Source organism: Lagenorhynchus albirostris, chromosome 3 (genome assembly GCF_949774975.1).
Source record: "Lagenorhynchus albirostris chromosome 3, mLagAlb1.1, whole genome shotgun sequence".
NCBI lineage: Eukaryota > Metazoa > Chordata > Mammalia > Artiodactyla > Delphinidae > Lagenorhynchus > Lagenorhynchus albirostris.
Window position 1 is genome coordinate 170781534 of NC_083097.1, and position 19535 is coordinate 170801068.

The 19535-nt window shown below is 60.6% G+C and overlaps 2 protein-coding genes and 1 non-coding gene across 7 annotated transcripts in view; 2 read left to right on the forward strand and 1 right to left on the reverse strand.

Moving 5' to 3' along the window:
• The first annotated feature begins 1369 nt into the window (after positions 1 to 1369).
• R3HDM4 (R3H domain containing 4) lies at positions 1370 to 10429 on the forward strand. 5 transcript variants are annotated; one of them, XM_060145861.1, is made up of 10 exons: positions 1370 to 1507; positions 2458 to 2531; positions 4720 to 4878; positions 6167 to 6321; positions 6715 to 6839; positions 7255 to 7372; positions 7489 to 7574; positions 8042 to 8127; positions 8206 to 8261; positions 9401 to 10429. In XM_060145861.1, exons 3-10 carry the CDS (start codon positions 4865 to 4867, stop codon positions 9502 to 9504), a joined length of 744 nt encoding a protein of 247 aa, XP_060001844.1. In that variant the 5' UTR covers positions 1370 to 1507; positions 2458 to 2531; positions 4720 to 4864; the 3' UTR covers positions 9505 to 10429. The 5 variants fall into 5 exon arrangements, with proteins under 5 accessions (XP_060001844.1, XP_060001842.1, XP_060001845.1 ...); XM_060145862.1 differs by lacking the exon at positions 2458 to 2531 and having other exon boundaries at positions 1380 to 1507; XM_060145859.1 differs by lacking the exons at positions 2458 to 2531; positions 4720 to 4878 and having other exon boundaries at positions 1375 to 1507.
• A 64-nt stretch (positions 10430 to 10493) lies between these two features.
• Positions 10494 to 19535, forward strand: part of LOC132518498 (uncharacterized) — a 62805-nt gene continuing 53763 nt past the window's right edge. Inside the window, 6 exon segments of the mRNA XM_060146438.1 lie at positions 10494 to 12709; positions 14132 to 14273; positions 14850 to 14957; positions 15169 to 15338; positions 17810 to 18265; positions 18913 to 19018. Coding sequence (XP_060002421.1) covers positions 14141 to 14273; positions 14850 to 14957; positions 15169 to 15338; positions 17810 to 18265; positions 18913 to 19018 — 973 coding nt within the window. The 5' untranslated portion in view covers positions 10494 to 12709; positions 14132 to 14140.
• On the reverse strand, positions 12206 to 12312 carry LOC132518970 (U6 spliceosomal RNA). The gene has a single exon (XR_009540075.1). It is a non-coding gene; the product is annotated as a U6 spliceosomal RNA (small nuclear RNA).

Consider the following 19535-nt stretch of genomic DNA (forward strand, 5'->3'; position numbering starts at 1 on the left):
TTTATTTTATCCCCTCTTGCTCTTTATACGTTAAAGCAATCGGGTTGTTTGTCCTGTACAATTTCCACCAGGCTGGATCTGGGGGTTGCATCCCTGTGGTGTCTCTTATCGTGGTCCTAGTTCCCCATTTTTCTTTTTTTTAATTTACTTATTTATTTATTTAGTTTTGGCTGCGTTGGGTCTTTGTTGCTGCACGCGGGCTTTCTCTACTTGCGGCGAGCGGGGGGCTACTCTCGGTTGCGGCGCGCGTGCTTCTCACTGCGGTGGCTTCTCTTCTTGTGGAGCACAGGCTATAGGCGCACGGGCTTCAGTAGTTATGGCACACAGGCTCAGTAGTTGTGGAGCGCGGGCTCTAGAGCACAGGCTCAGTAGTTGTGGCGCACGGGCTTAGTTGCTCCGCGGCATGTGGGATCTTCCCGGTCCAGGGCTCGAACCCATGTCCCCTGCATTGGCAGGCGGATTCTTAGCCACCGCGCCACCTGGGAAGTCCTTCCCTCCCCCCCCCCCCACTTTTCTTGTAGAATGAAGGGTGGATTCTAGATTCTAGAGTAGGTTTAATTCTCTGTTCTTAACTCTCGGGTCAAAAACCAGGTCTGTCATCAAAGGCCCCCCACACACACATCTCATCGGTCTGTCCCTTCTCCTCCACCTCTATTCTGCTCCTCCCCCCTTCACCTAGTACCCTGCTCTAGCCATTCTGGATGCCCCAGGGCCTTTGCACTGACTGTTCCCTCTGCCTGGCATACCCCTCCCACTTTTGCAGGCTGCCAGTCCTCTTTCCAAAGGTCTCCACTTCCCTAGCCCAGGGCGGGGAGGTCCTGTTCGATCACTGCTGGATCCGGAAAGCACAGCCCCCACCCCAAGGACTGTGAGCATTTGCTAAATGAATAAACTCTAAAAGTCAGAAGGAGGTGGGGTTAGCTTTGTTCTCTTTTTACAGAAGAGTAGATTGAGGCACCCAGCCAGGACTCCAGAGGCTGCACTTTACAGAGGACAGGGAGGGGTCTGGTGGAAGGAAAGCCCTGTTGGTGCCGGGTGGGGGTAGCATGGGTCATTTCATCTGTCCAAGCCTCTGAAAAGGACGTCCGCTTCCTTCCTCCTTCCCCAGGACTCAATTTCGCCATCTGTCCCCCTAGGGCTGGGTGCCGTGCCCACAGCCCCGCCTGGGCGCAGGACAGGCGCGGTCTTCTGCCCCGGTTTCCCCGGGGCTGGGTGCCGCCCCCTCAGTGTCCCCGTCCGTGCCTCGGGGTTGGGTGTCCCCGGCCCGCAGCTCGGGCTCGGCCGGGACGTGGCCGCGACTCCACCAGGCGCGTCCAGCCTCCAGGCTCCGCCCCGCCCCGCCTCCGGCCTCCCGTCACTTCCTGCCCGGCCCAGAGAAGGCCCTGCCGGGCGGCGGCGACAACAGCAGCGGCGTGCAAGCTATGGTGGCGCTGGAGAACCCGGAGGGCGGCCCGGAGGAGGCGGCGGCGGCGGCGGCGGGGGTCGCCCCGGGCGGGCGGCGGACGCTGTGAGCGCGGCCGGCGGGCGGGCGCGGCGCGCTTCCGGGCTCCGGGGTCCCCTCCTCTTACCCCCTCCCGGGCTGCAGCCCCCGGCCCGCCCCGCCCCCTTTCCTGGGGGGTACCCCACTCGGGTGGAGCGGGGTGGTGGTGGGCTTTGTTGTCAGTGGGTGTTTCCCGGGGAAACCCCATCCCCGTACTTCCGGGCCTTTGCCGGGGCGCAGGGGGCACCCCCGTGTCCGCGTGTGCAGACCCCCGGCGCCCGAGCTTCGGGGGTCCCGGGCGCCGCGTCGGGTGAGGCGGTGCCGCTGCGCGCGGTGTACCCGGAATCCGCGCTGGTGGTGTTCTGGGTATTTACCCACTTGCGGCTGTTCTGTCCCCCAGCTGGGGATTTACCCCTCAGCCAGTCCTGTGTATCCGGCGGGGTTGTGAGCCCCCCACTTCCCGGTGGACGCGCTCTTTGTTTTTCTCCGGGTAAATACCCAAATGAATGGGGGGCTTACAGACCCGGGCCAACACGAGCCTGTGTGTCCTGGGACGTGGACTGGAGGCAGGTGGGCGGCCCCATATGGGTATGCCCCCCTCCCCCAGGTTCGCAGGTCTCTTTCTAACCCGAGTGTTGGTGCAGAAACCCAGGTGGTCCACCCTGGCTGCTGGGGTTTCATTTCTGCTTCTTCGTGTGCCCTTCCTAGTGGCCCCGGGCGGGCTGTTACCCCTTCGGTGCCTCGGTTTCCCCATCTGTAAAATGAAATAACAGCGGTCCTCTATTTGAGGGGCTGGGGTCAGTGACCCTGCACTTGGAGGTGCCCAGCAAAGGGGAGGGTCCATTCTTTAATAATTATCTTAAATAGTTCACTATTGTAGGTGTTTTGTTATTTTAAAATAATTTTCTCATTTTGGTATTTTGTGATTGCTTTATTATTATTATATTTGTTATTACTTTATTGTTATTATTACCCAGAAGCTGTACTGGTCTCTACAGATGTGGTTATTTAAGGGGCCTTAACCCACTCGAAGTGGGTATTTACCTGCCAGGTGGGTCCCTCCAACCTGCCCCCATCCCCCCTCACCTCCATTCCCGGGGCGGGAGAGGGGGGCTGCTGCTCCTTCTGTCTGCCCATCCCAGCCTGAGTCACCTCTGCTCTGAGCCCTCCTTGGTTTCCTGCTAGAGAAAGTAGTTCCTCTTTGGCCTGTTCCTGGGGGAGGGGCAGCTGCCAGAGAGAGGGTGTGTTTGCCTAGGGGAGTGGGTGTTAAAGGCCCCATCTCAAAACCCTCAGGGAGAATTGGGGGAGGCAAAGGAACCTGTCCTCCCCAAACCCAACCTGACTTAGCAGCTGTTTCCACTGTCAGGCCTGTCCACCCCTGTTGGACGCTGGCCCCTGCCATGGTGCAGACATTTCCCAAGGCCTGCTGGGTCCAGGAAGCCTCACATGCCCCATCTGGGTGGTCAGTTTCCCCATCTGTAAAGTGGTCTCTTTGGGTGGCTGGGGAAGCAGATGAACTGGCCCTTGGGTGAGTGTGTAAACAGAAGTTCGGGTATTCATTCAACAAACAGCTATTGAGCACGTGCTGTGGGCCAGGTGCTGGGGACACAGGAGCAGCCAAGAGGGACCTTGTCCTTATCGTGCGAGTTAGTGAAGGAGGTGAGAATTCAGGAGTAAACAAGTATGAGGACGGGCTGGTTTCTGATGCTAACCGGTGAAGCCGGAAACGGGGCTGATTGGGCTAGTTGGGGGGTGGGGCAGTTTCTCCCAGGAGGTAACTTTTGAGCTGGGACCAGAAGGAGCCAGAGAAAGGGTTCTTCAGGCAGGAGGCTGAGCACATGCAAAGGCCCTGAGGCGGGCTGTTCCAGGTCAGCTTGCGACGCAGTAAAAGGGCCCTGTGCCTGGAACAGGGGCAACGAGGCGGAGAGAGATGGGTGTTGATGTTCTGATGTGGATGTATATTATATAAAGTTTATGCTGTCCTCCACCCCTCCTCCCCAGCGTTCATTACAAATCTGCTGCCCGCTCCGCCTGCCCACTCTGTGGCCCCAGGCTCCTGCTGGAATCTCCTGGAATCAGAGAGGGTAGTGAGGCCCCAGGAGGCCGTGGGACCAGGCAGCAGACCTGCAATGCCAGGCCGGGGAGAGGCTGGGCCTTGTCCTGAGGGTGCTGGGGAGCCACAGGTGATGGTGGAGCAGGTCAGGGAGCAGCTGGATCTTTAGTCCAGTGGGCTGTGGTCTGAGGGGTCCAGCGAGACCTGAGTTTGAGCCCCTCTGACCACTCTGGCCCCAGAGGGAAGCAGGAGGCTGAATGGTTCAGGGGAGTGGTCCTCTTCAGACCAGGTTCGAATCCTGGTTCCGCCCCGGGTCCCAAGGTGACAGGGAGCCCCATTTCTTGGAGCCCCATGTCCTGAGGGCCCGAGCTCTCTCACTGAGTCCCACCCTGCTCTGAGGTTCCCCGACAGCTCCCCCCGGATGTGGTCCTGTTATCTGCCCCGCCAGGCCACCGTCCTGGCCTCCGTCCATCTGCGGGGTGGAGACACAGGCCCTGGAGCCACAGCGAGGCCGCAGCTGAATCTGGAGCTTGGGGTGGGGGTGCCTGGGCCTCAGGAAGATTGCGTCCAGCCTCAGAATTGTGGGCTCTGTACTGACTTGAGTTGCCCTGCCCTGTCCCAGCTGCCCTCTTTGCAGCTGTGGGGTCTCGGGATAATGACTTTGCTCCTCGGTTTGCAAATCTGTATAACGGGCATCAGAACAATAGTACTTGCCTCCTGGGGTGATGGTGAAGGCAATCGCTTAACCAGGCTGTGATCAATGGTGTGGCCCACGGGGTGAGCTCCCAGTCACAGGAGGAAACCAAACAGGTGGCAGCTTGGGGAAAGGTGTGTGTCCTGGTTCCTCTTGGCTCTGAGTGCCCCCTCCCAGACCAGCAGGGGCCATCGCTATCCCCACTTTGCAGAGAAAGAGCTGAGGCTCCAGGTCACACAGTGGAGCATCCGTCGTAGCTGGGATTCAAACTCAGGGCTGAGCTTCCAGGCTCTACCCCTGCCTGCGTGTCTCCTAGTCTCCTATTTTTTTTTTTTTTTTTTCCTTTGGCTGCACTACGCAGCTTGTGGGATCTTCTTTCCCCGACCAGGGATTGAACCCTGGCCCCGGCAGTGAAAACGCCGAATTCTAACCACCGGTTGTGTGTCTCCTATTGTGCCTGCATGAGTTTACCCATCAGATAATTTTTCATAGATTTTTGCCTGAAGTGTCATCCGTGGAGCCTGCCCCACCCCAACCTAAGACAGGGCTGAGTCTCGTCAGCCTATTTGCTTCGTGATCAAGATGTAACAGCCTTTCTGGCCAGGGCAAAAAACTTAAGGCTGGGGACTCTTTACATATGTATAGACCTTGGTGAGTGTGGGCTTCAATCCTAACTTCTTTGAGGCACCTTGTCCCACTGTCCTAGGGCTTCATGGCATTTTCTAGCGCCTGTTTGTGGGGCAGGGGTCATGCTTCTCTGTTTAATTTGTGTCTTAGGAACTTTGAACACTAGGAAAGTTTGAGTGGAATTCTGGACTCTGGGTTCTACTCAGTCTTGGAATCGTGAGATTTTGCTGGAGACCTGATTGGGCAGTTATTTTTTTGAGCATCTACTGTATGCCAGGCAGGGCTACAGTGGACACCAAACTCTGCCCGCATGGAGATCACGGTGGGTGGTGGGCAGGGTGGTGGTAGAACGTGTGGCCATCAGGAGAACAGAGCAGTGAGGGGGCGGGTCCCCCTGAGGAGGTTTGAGCAGAGGCCAAAAGGAGATGGGAGTGAGCCATTTGGAGCCTGGGGTGTGGGCACCGGGCGGGGGCACAGCTGGTGCAGAGGCCCAGAGGCCGGGCTGCCTGGCGGGTTGGAGCGGAGGCGCAGGGGGAGGAGGAGGGGGAATCCTGGCACCCTAGACCCTCTTAGGCTGAGTCCACCACCGGCTCCCCAGCGTGAGGGTTTCTGAGCCGGGTGGGACCCTCCTCTCAGCCTGTGGTCAGGGGCTGACCAGGGAGGAAGCCCTGCAGCTTCTTGCCCGGAAGTTTCCATTCAATATCCCCCCCTCCCTCCCGCGTGGCCGTCTGCTGCCTGGCCCTCGGGTCCCCAGCGGGAGGCCCGCTAATCCACCTCCAGGATTAGTGCTCCGGGTGGGGGTGGGGGGAACCACTCTGTCCATCTCCCCCACCCAGCAAGGGGGCCCCTGGGGCGTGAGTCAGGTGGGCTGGGGCATCACCTTAGCGCCTGGGGGCCGTTTTCTGGGTTATCTTCTGTTGGAAGCGTGGGGTTGGGGGTGAGGGGACGCTGCATCAAATGAAGTCTCGGGAATCTCCCAGAGGAGGGAGACTCGGCCTCACCGGCTCGCAGCTCAGACCTGGAAGCCTGGGGGCGTGGGCAGCAGCTCTCTTGGCCTCCCACCCAATGTGTGGCTCCCCTTCTCTGACCCTCGGTTTACTAACCTGTCCTCAACGGTCCCTGCTTCCCGGGTGATGTGACGATGAGACACAGTGACATTTTAAGGGCTGCACATGTGATAGGGGGTGAGCTTCCCATTGTGGAGGGAAACCAAGCAGGGGATGGCTGTGAGAGAGTGGCGATGGTAGGGTTGTGCCTGGGCGTCCTGGTCTGTCTTGGCCCTGAGGACTGCCCCCTCACACCTGGCCCACAGGCCCCTTCCGGGCTGCCTGCCCGCTCTAGCCAGCTCCCAGGTGAAGAGGCTCTCGGCCTCCAAGAGGAAGCAACACTTCATCAACCAGGCTGTGCGGAACTCAGACCTCGTGCCCAAGGCCAAGGGACGGAAGAGCCTCCAGCGCCTGGAGAACAGTGAGCAAGGGTCGATGGGCGCCTCCTGGGGGCTCCTAGGCCTCAGACAGCAATGGTGTGCATGTTCTGTTATCTGAGCCTGGCCCTGAGCTGGACGAGAGGGAGCTCTGGGCATTGGAGCTGGGGCTTTAAAGGGGGTGTAGGAGTTCAACAAGCCAAGCCAGGGCTAGGTAGGAGGAGTTCTGGAGGCTGGATCGTTCCTGTGCCTTCTGGGAAAGACAGCTGGAGCGTGGAGGAGGGGAGGCTGGTGAGAGTAAAGGCCCTAAATATAGAGGTGTGGGGGAGGAAACATGGTCCTCTGGACCCCGTGGAGCCTGGCGGGGGGGTGGGGTGGGGCTCGGGGGGGGGGCCTGAATGCAACCCCCAGCCCAGAGACCGTCTGTTTCCATCTAGCCCAGTACCTCCTGACCCTGCTGGAGACAGACGGAGGCACACCTGGCCTGGAGGATGGGGACCTGGCGCCCCCCGCAGCACCCAGCATCTTTGCAGAGGCCTGCAGCAACGAGACCTATGTCGAGGTGGGGCCCTGTATCCTGCCCTGGGTTCCCCCGCCCACCACCAGGCACTGCCTATGCTGGACCCTGTGCCAGGAGCACCCATCCCCTCCCTGGTCCCTTGATGAATACCCTGGGTCTCCTTCCAGCGACCTGAAACCCACCCACCCCAGAACCTTCCAGCACCTGTGGTTCATCTGCTTATCACACTTGGAATTACTGATGGGATTGGGGGCGTGTTTGGTTCATTTCGATTCCCTGCCCCACACAGGTGGGTCCGCAAGTGCCCCACGAACTCCTGGCCGGCCCCGTGGTCACATGTGTGCACAAGGAGTATTTCTGTGCACTTGTGGCCCCCCCAATGTGCATTAGCCAAATGGGGAAACTGAGGCTCGGGGGCTTGCAGTCATTAGTAAGGGCCTGCCTGCCTCTCTTCCAGGTCTGGAACGACTTCATGAACCGCTCTGGGGAGGAGCAGGAGCGGGTTCTCCGCTACCTGGAGAACGAGGGCAGGAGCAAGGCGCGGAGGAGGGGCCGCGGGGAAGACAGGCGGAGAGGTGGGCCTGGGTCGGGGGTGGGGAGGGCGGGGTCAGGGCAGGTGGGGAGGAGCCTGGCGTGTGGGCGGGGCCTGCGTCTCACTCCCACCTCTGCCCCACTGCATGGACTCTTGCAGAGGACCCGGCCTACACGCCCCGCGAGTGCTTCCAGCGTATCAGCCGGCGTCTACGAGCCGTTCTCAAGCGGAGCCGTATTCCCATGGTGAGTACCAAGCCTGGCCTTGGCCTTGTCTCTTTCCACTTGCTTGGTCTCTTTTGAAGGCCCTTTTTCTCAGCTTCTCAATCGGGCGGGGTGAGGGGAGACCAGTAACCCAGTGAACGTGGTGTGATGGAGCAGACAGGGCAGGATATAGACTAGTGAGATCCGAGTGCAGGACCCAGGGCTGGGCAAGGGTTCTCCTTGAGGGTGGGAGGGACAGGGGCAATGAAGGTGGGTTTTGAAGGATGTGTAGGAGTTCACCAGGCCAAAGACTCAGAGATTCAAAGGTTTGGATGTGTCTTGAGTGCCTGGTATCCTTGGAAACGGTTAAGTAGCCTCATGTAGTGAATCAGAGGCCACATTTGAACCCAGGGCTTTGGGCTCCAGAGGCTGTCATGGATGTGGGGGGCCTGGACATCTTGGCTAGGGTGCCACAGTCGGCCTGCCCCCTGGGCCTGCTTCTCCTGCAGGAAATGCTGGAGACCTGGGAGGAGCGGCTGCTGAGGTTCTTCTCTGTGTCCCCCCAGGCCGTGTACACGGCCATGCTGGACAACAGGTGACTGGGTGGGTGGGGGTGGGCGCCGTGAGCTACCCTGGTGTCTGGCTCTGGCCACTCAGCATCCATTCCCTGCAGCTTTGAGAGGCTCCTGCTTCATGCCATCTGCCAGTACATGGACCTCATCTCAGCCAGTAAGTGCCTGGCGGCCCCTGGGACCCCAGTTGGCTGATTCAGTCTGGGGGAAACCAAGGCTGGGCTTCCCCGGGGTCTGCTTACCCGGTGGCAGGCTTTGGAAGAGGAGGGACAGCGTGAACACAGAGGGGGCAGTGCGATGCTGCCTTGATTCATCAGAAGCACCTGTACCTCTGGCCCCACGATGGACGATGCTGTGCACATAGACTCCCCTCCACCTGCATCTTCGGGGCTGGGGAGAGAGGGGCCTGTGCGGGGCTGATGAAGCTGGGCCTCCAGGGACCCCAGTGTCTGCAGAGTTCGCATTTAGCTGTAGCCCCCCTCCACTGTGCCACACATGTGACTTCTGGCAAGTCCCTTCTCCAGCCTGTGTGCCCCTTTCACGATGGGAGTGATCTTGGGACACAGCCCACCCCCACCCCCCCATGGAGGGTCCTCGCAGACCCTTGCTGGCCCTCGGCATCCCATCGGGTCCTCTGTCTCCACGCCTGTCTCTCTGCCTCCTGCCTGGAGTTGCTGAGGAGACAGTTTCCATGGCAACCCCAGGATGGTTCCTCTCAGGCTGCCTGGGAGGGAGATGCAGCCCCCACACTTGCTTTTGTTCCCACTGGCTCAGGATGGAGGGGCTGGACTGAGGGTGCCTCTCTGTGGGTGTGGAGCCGTGGCCTGAACATAGGAGGTGGGGCCTGGCAAGATGGGGAGCAGGGGAGAGGGAGCCGCCGGGCCAGAGGCTGGGAGGTGGGCCCAGCTTGGGTTGTGTATAGCTATGGTTCAGGTTTTGGGGTGGCGGGAGGTGGGTGAAGGGAGGTTGGTGGAGCCTGGGCCACCGGGGGCCTAGGTGATTCCCTCTGAGGGCAGGGATGGAGGTGGGAGACCAAGGGTCAGGGCGGGACCCTCGTTCAGTCCCCTTGGCCTCGGGCCAGTGTGTCTCGGTGGTGCGTGCGTCTCTGTGCGCGTAGGACACGGGATAAGTAACGGGAGAGGAAGGAACAGCTCGAGCTGCTCTCAGCGCCTGGCCTGGGACCTGGGGGGTCGGGTCAGCCCAGCTCGTGGGGACCTGGGGCAGGACAGGCCGAGGGCTGGGCTCCTGTGTGCCACAACCCTCGCCTTCCTCCCTGTCTTGCCTGTCCCCCGGCAGGTGATGACCTGGAGGGCAAGCGGCAGATGAAGGTCAGCAATCGGCACCTGGACTTCCTGCCTCCGGGGCTGCTCCTGTCCGCGTACCTGGAGCAGCGCAGCTGATGGCGGCCCTGCCCCCGGCCCCGCCTCCCCAGTGCCAAGACCTCCCGTAACATCACTGAAATATCTTTCTTATTTTTGGAATTTTCCCTTGGAAACATGCTCTTCCCCTTGGGGTGGCTCCCGCACCGCACCCCTTCCCCGCCCAGCTTTCCGGGTTAAAGCTGGCGGCTGGGCTGCCCCGCGCGAGCACAATTCACCCTACTCCCGCCCCGGGGCCTGGACTCAGGAGGAGATGCCTGGCCTGGTCACTTCCCTGTCCCTTCCTGGGTCAGCGTTTTTGGCCCCGTGTGAAGCTTAAGCGAGGAGGGAGAGGCTGGGTTTTTATCATTTTTAATGAATTTGGCGTGATTTGTTGTAGATTTTTAAATTTCCCTTTTGCGAAGAAAAACCAAAAACTTGCCCCAAGTGATAAATTGGGGGGCTTCATTCCAGTCCCTGCTTGACCCTCTCCCAGTTTTTGGCTTGGGTGGAGGGTCTCTGGGGCCCTGCCCCTCGCCCTGGGAGCATTACATTTGGGGTGTGTGTGTGTGTGTGTGCGCGCGCGTGTGCATGTGTGTGCCCCGCAGCCCAGGATGGAAGCTGCGTCTTAAAAGCTGGTGTCACCCTCTTTTTGGAATGTGTGTTGCCCTCGCCACTCGCCTTTGGTGGCTGTTAGGGCCCCGTCTGCTCTGCACACCCCCCTTCCTTCCTACTGAGGATCTGGGACTTCCAGCCAGAAGCCTCTACTCTCAGACTGTCCTGTTCCTCTCTCCATGTCCCCTTGCCCCTGCCCCCAGCCTGGCTCTGGGGTGTCCTCGTGCTGGTCACCCTGGCCTGGCACAGGAAGCAGGGCTGGAGACTGCACCCCTGCCCTGCACCCCCGTGTGTGTGGCTAGTTGTGCTTTGGGAAAGGTGGAGCGTTCAATAAATTTCTGGTGCTCTGGTCTACTGCTGTGGGGTTTTCCTTTGGGGCAGGGCTGGGGGCACGACAGGCACTCACGATGCCCTTGTGTCCTGGTCATTGAGGGATGCAGGCCTCAGGGGATGAAGCTTGGTTCTGAGTGACAACCCCCGTGGAGGCAGGTGGGTGGGGAGACTCTGTTAGGAGTGGCCCGGCCCTTGGCTCTGCTGCCCTGGCTGGTCCCCTCCCAGGTGCCCAGGCTCAAACCCCAGCTCTGCCACCTTCCAGCTGTGTGACCTCCAGAAAGGTCACTTGTGGGACTTCCCTGGCGGTGGTCCAGTGGTTAAGACTGCACTTCCACGGCAGGACTGCGGGTTTGATCCCTGGTTGGGGAAATAAGATCCCACGTGCCCCGTGGCATGGCCAAAAAAAAAAAACAAGTCACTTGTGTGAGCTTCCTGAGTGGCTGAACAAAATACACCACACTGCAGCTTAAAACCACAGGAGTTTATTGTCGCCTGGTTCTGGAGGCCAGAAATGCAAGATCAAGGTGTGGCAAGGCCACACTCCCTCTAGAGGCTCCAGGGAGTGTCCTCCCTGCCTCTTCCAGCTTCTAGGGGCTCCGGCCTCCCCTGGCTTGTGGCTGCATCCCTCCAGCCTCTGTCTCCATCTTCACGTGGCCTCCTTCCTGTGTCTTCCTTCTGTGTGTGTCTGGAAACGGCTGTGCATCCTGCAGGATCCCCCAGCCTGGATTATCTGCTGTTCTCTTGTGATCACGCTGAGGGAAGTTCCCTTCTCACCCGGCCACATCAGGGGTCCCTGCTGCCCACAGGGCTCCTCGCTACTGACCTCACCCCTGATCTCCTCCACCTCCCTGAAGGCGGAGTATCTATGTTGATTACTGGAAATTCTACTGGGGAGATTTGTCTCTATTCCCCTGTGTATTTGTTTATTTAACCATTTATATCAGTACGGACGCCTGGGCATTTACTTTCTAGTTTGGGTTATAATCCAATATTCCTTAATTTTATTCGTCAGGTTGTTCCAGATTCGGCTGCTGGGAGCCCTGTCAGTGGCTCCTGTGTGTCACTGAGGCACTCCCATAGTTGCGGGGTTTTATTTATTTATTTGAGCACCCTCCTTACTTTCTGCCGCTACAAGACGCAGAGGGCTCCTCTGCATATTCTTGCTTCGTCCTAGAACCAGCCCTTTCGCCAAGGAGCCTGGTTCCTTTCCCTGGGGCACCGTTTTAAAAACCAAGATCTGGGCGCTGGGTGTGCTGTCTTCCATTTTAACAGGCATTTTAAAAGTTCTACACATAGATGCTAAATAATGGAAATCCCAAGGGCTCGTATGGAGGACACAAGGAGATACTTGAGTAACCCGCTTCGAGGCTCTCACCTGTGAAGGGGACCAAATTTCCGGCGCCCAGAGAACGGGCTGGGGCTCCGGGCACGGATGTCGGGTCTCTAGGGGAGTTCACAGCCTGCCTCCAGAACTATTAACGCGAACTCCGTCCTGTCCTGGCCTCTGGCTGGTGCGTGGGTTTTTTCCCCCACCCCGCTACTCCAGCCGGGCCCCCAGACAGCCCGGCCCCCCAACCTTTGCCCAGGCGGTGCCGGTCACCCGGTGCACGCTTCCCTGCAATCCTAGGTCTTTCTGGAAAAGACCTTTCAAACTGGAGAGAGTCCAACAGCAATAGAACCAATTTTTGGAAAACGAATTGCGGATGGGGTTTGAATCCAGAGGGACCCTCAAAGTGTTAAGGAACCTCACTTATAGAACCCAGTTATAACACCGCGGATACCAGAAGAGAAAAGGCAAAATATGGAACGCTTCACGAATTTGCGTGTCATCCTTGCGCAGGGGCCATGCTAATCTTCTCTGTATCGTTCCAATTTTAGTATATGTGCTGCCGAAGCGAGCACAGTTCCACGTTTGATCCCAGAGCTATTTAGAGGGCATAGAATACGCTCTTTTACACTAAGGGTGCACTCCATTAAAAACCGGTTCAGCCATTCGTCCCTTCTTTTATGATATTTGTGCAACAATACCTTAACCAAATGGGGTCATTCACTGAAATTGAGAAAGTGGTTTTTGTTCCACCAAATATGACTCAGGTGGCTGCTGGGAATCCATGATCGCATGCAAATTATACTGGAAGAGGGGCGGAGCCGGAGCCGCTGCCGTCCCAGAAGTCTCTGGGAAGCGGCTGCGCTGCGCGGGCGAATCTTTGCTCCTGGGAAGATGGCGGCGGCGGAGCCGGGGCATTAGGGCAAGTGCAGGCTGCGGCCACCCGCTCGGCTGGACGCACAGGCCGGCCCGGTGAGTACGGGGTTGGGGGCTCGGGCGGTCGGCCGGCCTCCGGACGGCGCCGCGGCAGCGGGGAGCGCCGGCCGGGGAAGGCGGTAACTAGCGGGCCTGGGGCGGGGCCTGTGGGGTCAGAGGGCGGGCCTGGAGAGCAAAGGGTGCTGGGTACGCGGCCTGAGTGCGCTGGGCGGGGTCTGGGGGTCGTGGCGGAAACTTGGGGGGACCTGAGGCGCCCCGGGGGTCGGGGCATCCGGAGCAGGGGGAAATCGGGGCGGGACCTGGAACGATCGGGGGAGGGGCCTAAGGTTATACCTCCCCGCGGAGGGCCTGAGGTGCGTTGGGTGGGGGGCTTGGGGGCGCGACATGAAGGGCCAGGTGTATGGAGGCGAGGCCTATGGGGTGGTTTGGGAGACCCTGAGATGAAAACAGAGTTTGGGCCGGGCCTGGGGACACAAGGGGCAAATTGGGAGTGGGGTGTGGAAAGCAAATACTGTAGGGGGCGGGGCCGGAGGGCTTTGGGGGCAGAGCTTAAAGACTGTTGAAGGGGCTTGTGGGCGAGGCCTCGGTGTTCCCGGGCAGGGCTTGAAGAAGCCTGGGGCCTGGGGGTCGTGATTGAGGAAGACGGGGCCGATCGTACTCCCAGTCTCACTGCGCTTTAGTAAAGGTGAAAAGAAATAAGCTTAATCGATGCCCGGCGCATGGAGCGCGCTGAGGAAACGTTCACCGTTCCCGTTGTTAGTTACCTGTGGAAGCCCTGCACCAAGCTGCTGCCCGGCCCCCTCCCTGCCTCTGTCAAAGGCAGCCCCACCGGTGCTCTTGGGTGTCCGTGGACTCCTCCTTAAGGATAGACCCGTGTCCTGCCCTACCGCTCCTCACAGCTTGCACTGTCCCCAGCTTTGTTCACCTGGACCAGTGCAGTCACCCCCACCCTGTCCCGCAGCCTCGCCCTCCAGACAGCCAGAGTGGCCTGTGAAACATAAACAGGCCTCAGCCCTCCTGGGGCTGCCACCTCCCTCAGGGTGAAACCCCCCAGGCCCTGCACGACCTGTCACGTCTCCTCCCCACCCTTACTTTGCCCCGCTCCCTCACTCACCCTTTTCCTGCCCCGCAGGGCCCCGTGCCACTCCTTGAGCGCCCAGGCTCAGTCCAGCCTCTGGTCCTTTGCACTGGCTGTTCCCTCCACCTGGCATGCTCTTCCTTCAGGCTGCTTGCCTCGATCCCTCACACCTCCACCGGGGAGGCCTCCCTGGCCATGCATGAGTAAAATGCAGCTCCCCCGCCACATGTGGGGCAGGGGTTGAGTCCACTTTGTCCCCCGCGGTAACCCAGTGTCCAGCACTGCCCTTGGGGTCCTGCAGATGCTGCGTGAACATCGATGACAAGCCAGTCTCCCTGCCGCAGGAGCTGGTGACTGTCCTCCGTGTGTGACCTTGGCAGGTGGGCACAATGGACCTGGCTTACATCTGCGAGTGGGAGAAATGGCCCAAGAGCACCCACTGCCCGTCGGTGCCCCTGGCCTGCACCTGGTCCTGCCGTAACCTCATCGCCTTCACCACGGACCTGCGGAGTGACGACCAGGGTGCGCCAGCCGCTCCCCTGCCCCCCACCCCCCGGCTCCCACAGGGTCTCCTCCTCCAAGACGAGGGGTGGTGAGGGGTGCAGAGGGCCTGGAGCCAGGGGCGCTGGGATCACCCCGTGGGATGGCAGGGCCCAGGGGTGGGTGGCCCTGGGCAGCTCGCTGAGGCTCCTGCCTGAGTTTTCCAGACCAAACGTGTCACCGCCTGACTTTGAGGTGCACTCTGCCAGCCGGGCCTGTGTTGTCTCTGCCACTGAGTGACGTGCACTCGGGAGAGGGAATTAGAAAAACACAGAAACTTAGGGTGAGGGAAAGAACCAGCCGTTAGTTTCCACGGAGAGACGCCCACTGTTAGCATTTGGGGTTCGTTTTCTTCCGGTGCCGTTTTCTACGTCTCCTTTGCCCCACTGGAGGCAGGGTCACGGGCCGCGGGCCGCTCCATCTCTACTCGGGCGGCCGGCGTGTCAGCAGCGGCTCCTGAGTCCCCGTGGCCGGGGTTTTGCTTCTTCCTCCCTGATGCCCCCGGGGTTGTCGGGCACCCGGCTGTTGTTGCCGTGTTGAGCACACCGTCCTTCACAGACCTGACCCGCGTGATCCACATCCTGGACACCGAGCACCCCTGGGACGTGCACTCCATCTGCTCGGGGCACAGCGAGGCCGTCACCTGCCTCGAGTGGGACCAGTCAGGTGAGGGCAGCTCCCCTTGATCTGTGGGTTTGCGGGCCCTGCTGTGCCCACTGCTGCTGTCCAGAGTCCTTTCCGGACTCGCCTGTGCCCCTCCCTGCTCTACTGCCCCCAGGCCGGCCTCTCCCACCCGGGCCCCTGATGGACAGTGGCGGGGGGGGGGGGGCGGGGGGGCGGGGTCTTGTGACGCAATTTTGGCCCCTGCCCTGCACAGGCTCGAGGCTGCTGTCTGCTGATGCCGATGGGCAGATCAAGTGCTGGAGCATGGCCGACCACCTGGCCAACAGCTGGGAGAGCCCCGTGGGCAGCCTGGTGGAGGGGGACCCCATCGTGGCCTTGTCGTGGCTGCACAACGGTGTGAAGCTGGCCCTGCACGTGGAAAAGGTGGGTGTCCTGCCTGGGGGCGCGGCTCCTCCTCTTGTGTCACCAGCACCCTTTTGGTCCGCCTCGCCCGGGCCCGGCTCACACCTGCCATGCAGGGTCAGCACCCGTGTGGCCAGCAGCCCCCGTGTGACTGACGTGGTGAGATCCCAGAATTCCTGCCTGTACCCCACGGTTCAGCCCAGCGTCCCCTTGAGAGGGGAGCCGCCTGGGTCCAGGGTGCTGAACTCAGATTGCGATGCCGCGCCTCACCCGTCGCTTTCCTCACCATCAGGTGGGGCTGCCGCTGGCCGTGGTGAGGGTTCAGCACGAGAAGGCTTGGGAGGGCTCGGTGGGGCGGCCGGGGTGCACGTGGCCTGCTCTGCCGGCTGCTCCCCAGAGCCAGGAGCCCCTCCTGGGTTGGTGCTGTGGGAAGTGGCTTTTCTCCCATCCCTTCCCCACGTCTGCTCCCTGTGCCCGGTGCAGGGCCTGGGGACAGTTACTGTCAGCACCTGGCAGCAGCCGCGGGGAGCGGGGGCAGGGGCTGCGTGCTGCCTTCCCTTTGTCTGTTCTCCTTTGTTATGTAACGGCGCTACTGAGATACAAGTCGCTTAGTATGGTTCACTCGCCTGAAGCATACAGATTGGTGGTTTACTTAGTATCTTCACAGACTATTACAGCCATCACCACACTCAATTTCAGACCATTCCTTTTTTTTTTAATACTTTCTTTCTTTATTTCTTTTATTTATTTATTTACGGCTGCGTTGGGTCTTCATTGCTGTGCGTGGGCTTTTCTCTAGTTGTGGCGAGCGGGGGCTACTCTTCGTTGCGGTGTGCGGGCTTCTCATTGCGGTGGCTTCTCTTGTTGCAGAGCACGGGCTCTAGGCGCGCAGGTTTTAGTAGTTGTGGCTCGAAGGCTCTAGAGCTCAGGCTCAGTAGCTGTGGTGCATGGGCTTAGTTGCTCCGCGGCATGTGGGATGTGGGATCTTCCCGGACCAGGGCTCAAACCCCTGTCCCCTGCATTGGCAGGCGGATTCTTAACCACTGCGCCACCAGGGAAGCCGCAGACCATTCTTTTCAACTCAAAGGAAGTCTGTCCCCGTTAGCCTCACTCCCCTTCCCCACCTCAGCCCCTGGCAACCATGAACCCACTGTCTGTCCCTGTGGACTTGCCCGTTCTGGACGTTTCCCATCAATGGAATCACACACCGTGTGTCCTTCTGTGTCTGGCTTCTCTCATCAGCGTCGTGGTCTCAAGGTCTGTCCACACTGTTGCGAGCATCAGGGTTACTGTTCTCCTTACCACCAGATACCTTTGTCTCTAAATTATAAGAGACGGATGTGCTCATTTAAAACGCTCGGGCATGCACGCGGCTCTCGCCCGTGATGTTGCGGTCAGGCGTCTATCCCCTCTTCCCTTGGTAGGAATTCTGACTGCAGGGCTTGCTGCCTAACCTTCTGGACCTTGTTCTCTGTGCGATGTTTCTTTTTCACACGGCCAGCGTCTCTCCTCAGGGGTCATCCGGGGGCTTTTGCTTCTTTCTTTCAACAGTGCCAGCACCTCCACGTCTGGAAGACCCTGTTGGGGCCGTGGTCAGCCCTGCCCTCCCTGGACGCCTGGCCCTGTGGGTCTGCTCCCCAGACAGAGAGGGCACATACTCTCCCACTGCCCAGAGAGCCCTGCTTAGTCTCCAGCTCGTGCTGTTTCAGTGACAGACACGTTGCCCGGATTGAAAGGAACCCGGCGTGCAGGCTGCCCCCGGGTCCGCCCGGGTGGAACGCTGGGAAAGGCCCAGCTGGGGACAGAAACCAGGGCCGGGGCGGGGGTTGGCTGGGGGCCCGAGGGCCCTTCCGAGGGGAGTAGAAACGTTCCTGCCCAGGATCGGAGCGGTTTCCACAATGGGGTGGTTGTCAACTCGAACCGAAAGCCGGGAAGAGGTGAATTTTGCTGTACGTTAATTGTAACCTAGACCAGGTTTGGAAAGGTGACACAGCAGTGGCAGCTGTACTTCGCAGCACAGCCGGAATGCTTTACCTCCAGGGCCTGTAAACCGCGGCCTGCGCGCTCGCCCACCTTGTAAGCAGTCTCACTGGCGGCTGCTTCTCTGCTGCAGACGCAGGGAAGGAGCTGAGTGGTTGCAGCAGACCACTTGGCTCACAAAACTGAAAATACTGAGTGTTTGACCCTGTGAGGAAAACATGGTGAGTCCTGTCTTGCGCGTGTTTAGCCGTGTCATCCTCACCACAGTTCTCGGACGTACAGATGGGGATACTGAGGGTCAGAGAGGCCCGTGTCACACAGTGCTTGAGTGGCTGAGGCAGGATCTGAACTCAGGTTCATGCTCTCGTGCCTTCTGCCACATGGTTCCTCCACGTTCCCAAGGGTGTGACTCCCAGAAGGGCGTCCTGGGGTCACAGAGGCAGACCCCTGAAGGCCAAGTGCATGCCCGGGGCCGGGGCTGCCCCGAGCTGACCCCTCCCCCTCCCCCACAGTCGGGCGCCTCCAGCTTTGGCGAGAAGTTCTCCCGAGTCAAGTTCTCGCCGTCGCTCACGCTGTTTGGGGGCAAGCCCATGGAGGGCTGGATTGCGGTGACAGTCAGCGGCCTGGTCACCGTGTCCCTGCTCAAGCCCAGCGGGCAAGTGCTGACCTCGACAGAGAGCCTGTGCCGGCTGCGTGGCCGCGTGGCCCTGGCCGACATCGCCTTCACGGGTGGTGGCAACATCGTGGTGGCCACGGCAGACGGCAGCAGTGCATCCCCAGTGCAGTTCTACAAGGTGTGCGTGAGCGTCGTCAACGAGAAATGCCGCATCGACACCGAGATCCTGCCCTCGCTGTTCATGCGCTGCACCACTGACCTCAACCGCCGGGACCGGCTCCCCGCCATCACCCACCTCAAGTTCCTGGCGCGAGATATGTCAGAGCAGGTGTGCCCGCCCGGCCACCCTGTGGTAGGACCGCTCGGGGCTAAATCCAGGCGTGGGCAGGGCTGGTCCTTCCGGAGGCTCCAGGGCAGCAGTGGTTCCCGCCTTTTCCAGCTTCTAGAGGCGCCGCATCCCTGGCTCGCGGCCCCTCCTGCATCCTCACAGCCAGCAGCACAGCATCTCCCGTCTTTCTCTGCCTCTGACCCTCCTGCCTCCCTCTTATAAGGACTCTGGGATGACGCTGGGCCCCCCGTGAATCCAGGGTCATCCCCGTCTCAGGGGCCTTAACTTAATCCCACCTGCTAAGTCCCCTGTGCCCCGTGAGGTGACATATCCACAGGTCCTGGGAGCATGACGGGGACATTTCTGGGGGCGAGGTTCACCCAGCTGCACCGGGGCCCCCTCATAACCTTGCACTGATCAGCACCCAGCTTCATGAAGTCCCAGTACGTTTCCCTGGCCCCCTCGTTTCTCGCCGGGGGTGCCTTGAGCGACTGCCTTCCCCAGGGGAGGCGGGGTCATGGGGGGCAGGTGCGGTGCAGGCTGGGTGTACATGGGTCGGAGTCTGCAGCGGCTGTGAGGCGGGTGCCGATGTGAGCCCCGTGGAGCAGCCGGAGGCCCAGAGAGGCCAAGGGGCTGGTCCAGGCCCCTCACCGAGCCGCCCGCCCCCCCAGGTGCTGCTGTGTGCGTCCAGCCAGACCAGCAGCGTGGTGGAGTGCTGGTCTCTGCGCAAGGAGGGGCTCCCCGTGAACAACATCTTCCAGCAGCTCTCGCCCGCCGGTGAGTCCCGCTCCAGCCGGCCAGGGACACGCAGCCTCCCGGGAGCCTGGGGTCCTCTGGGAGCCCTCGGGTAGAGTGAGGCACGGGGGTGGCCTGAGTTTGCCAAGAACGTGCCCGCCACTCCCTTCCCTCCCTCTCTGTTCCGACACCCACGTGGAGCCCCGAGTCCCCTGCCGGGACTGGCCCCCCTCCTGACACCTGTGTGGCCGGGAAGCCGGGGGTGAACCTGCGGCCACGTGGGGCGTGTTCCCGCTGACGGCAGCGCTGTTGGCCCTGGAGTGACCGAGGGGCCGTGTCAAGAGGCCCCTTGAGGCTCTGCCTGCCCGCAAGGTGGTTGCCTAAGCTGCTCGATGTGGCCTCGGAGGAACTAAATGTGAAGAAGGTCATGCTGCCTTTCCTGAGTGACGCCGCGGGGCGGCAGGGCCACAAGGGGTCCCAGCCCTTCCCTCGTCCCTCCTCTGTCCTAGTAGCTGTGGGCGCGGCCGTCAGGCGGGTCATGGCCCCCACGCACACCCTG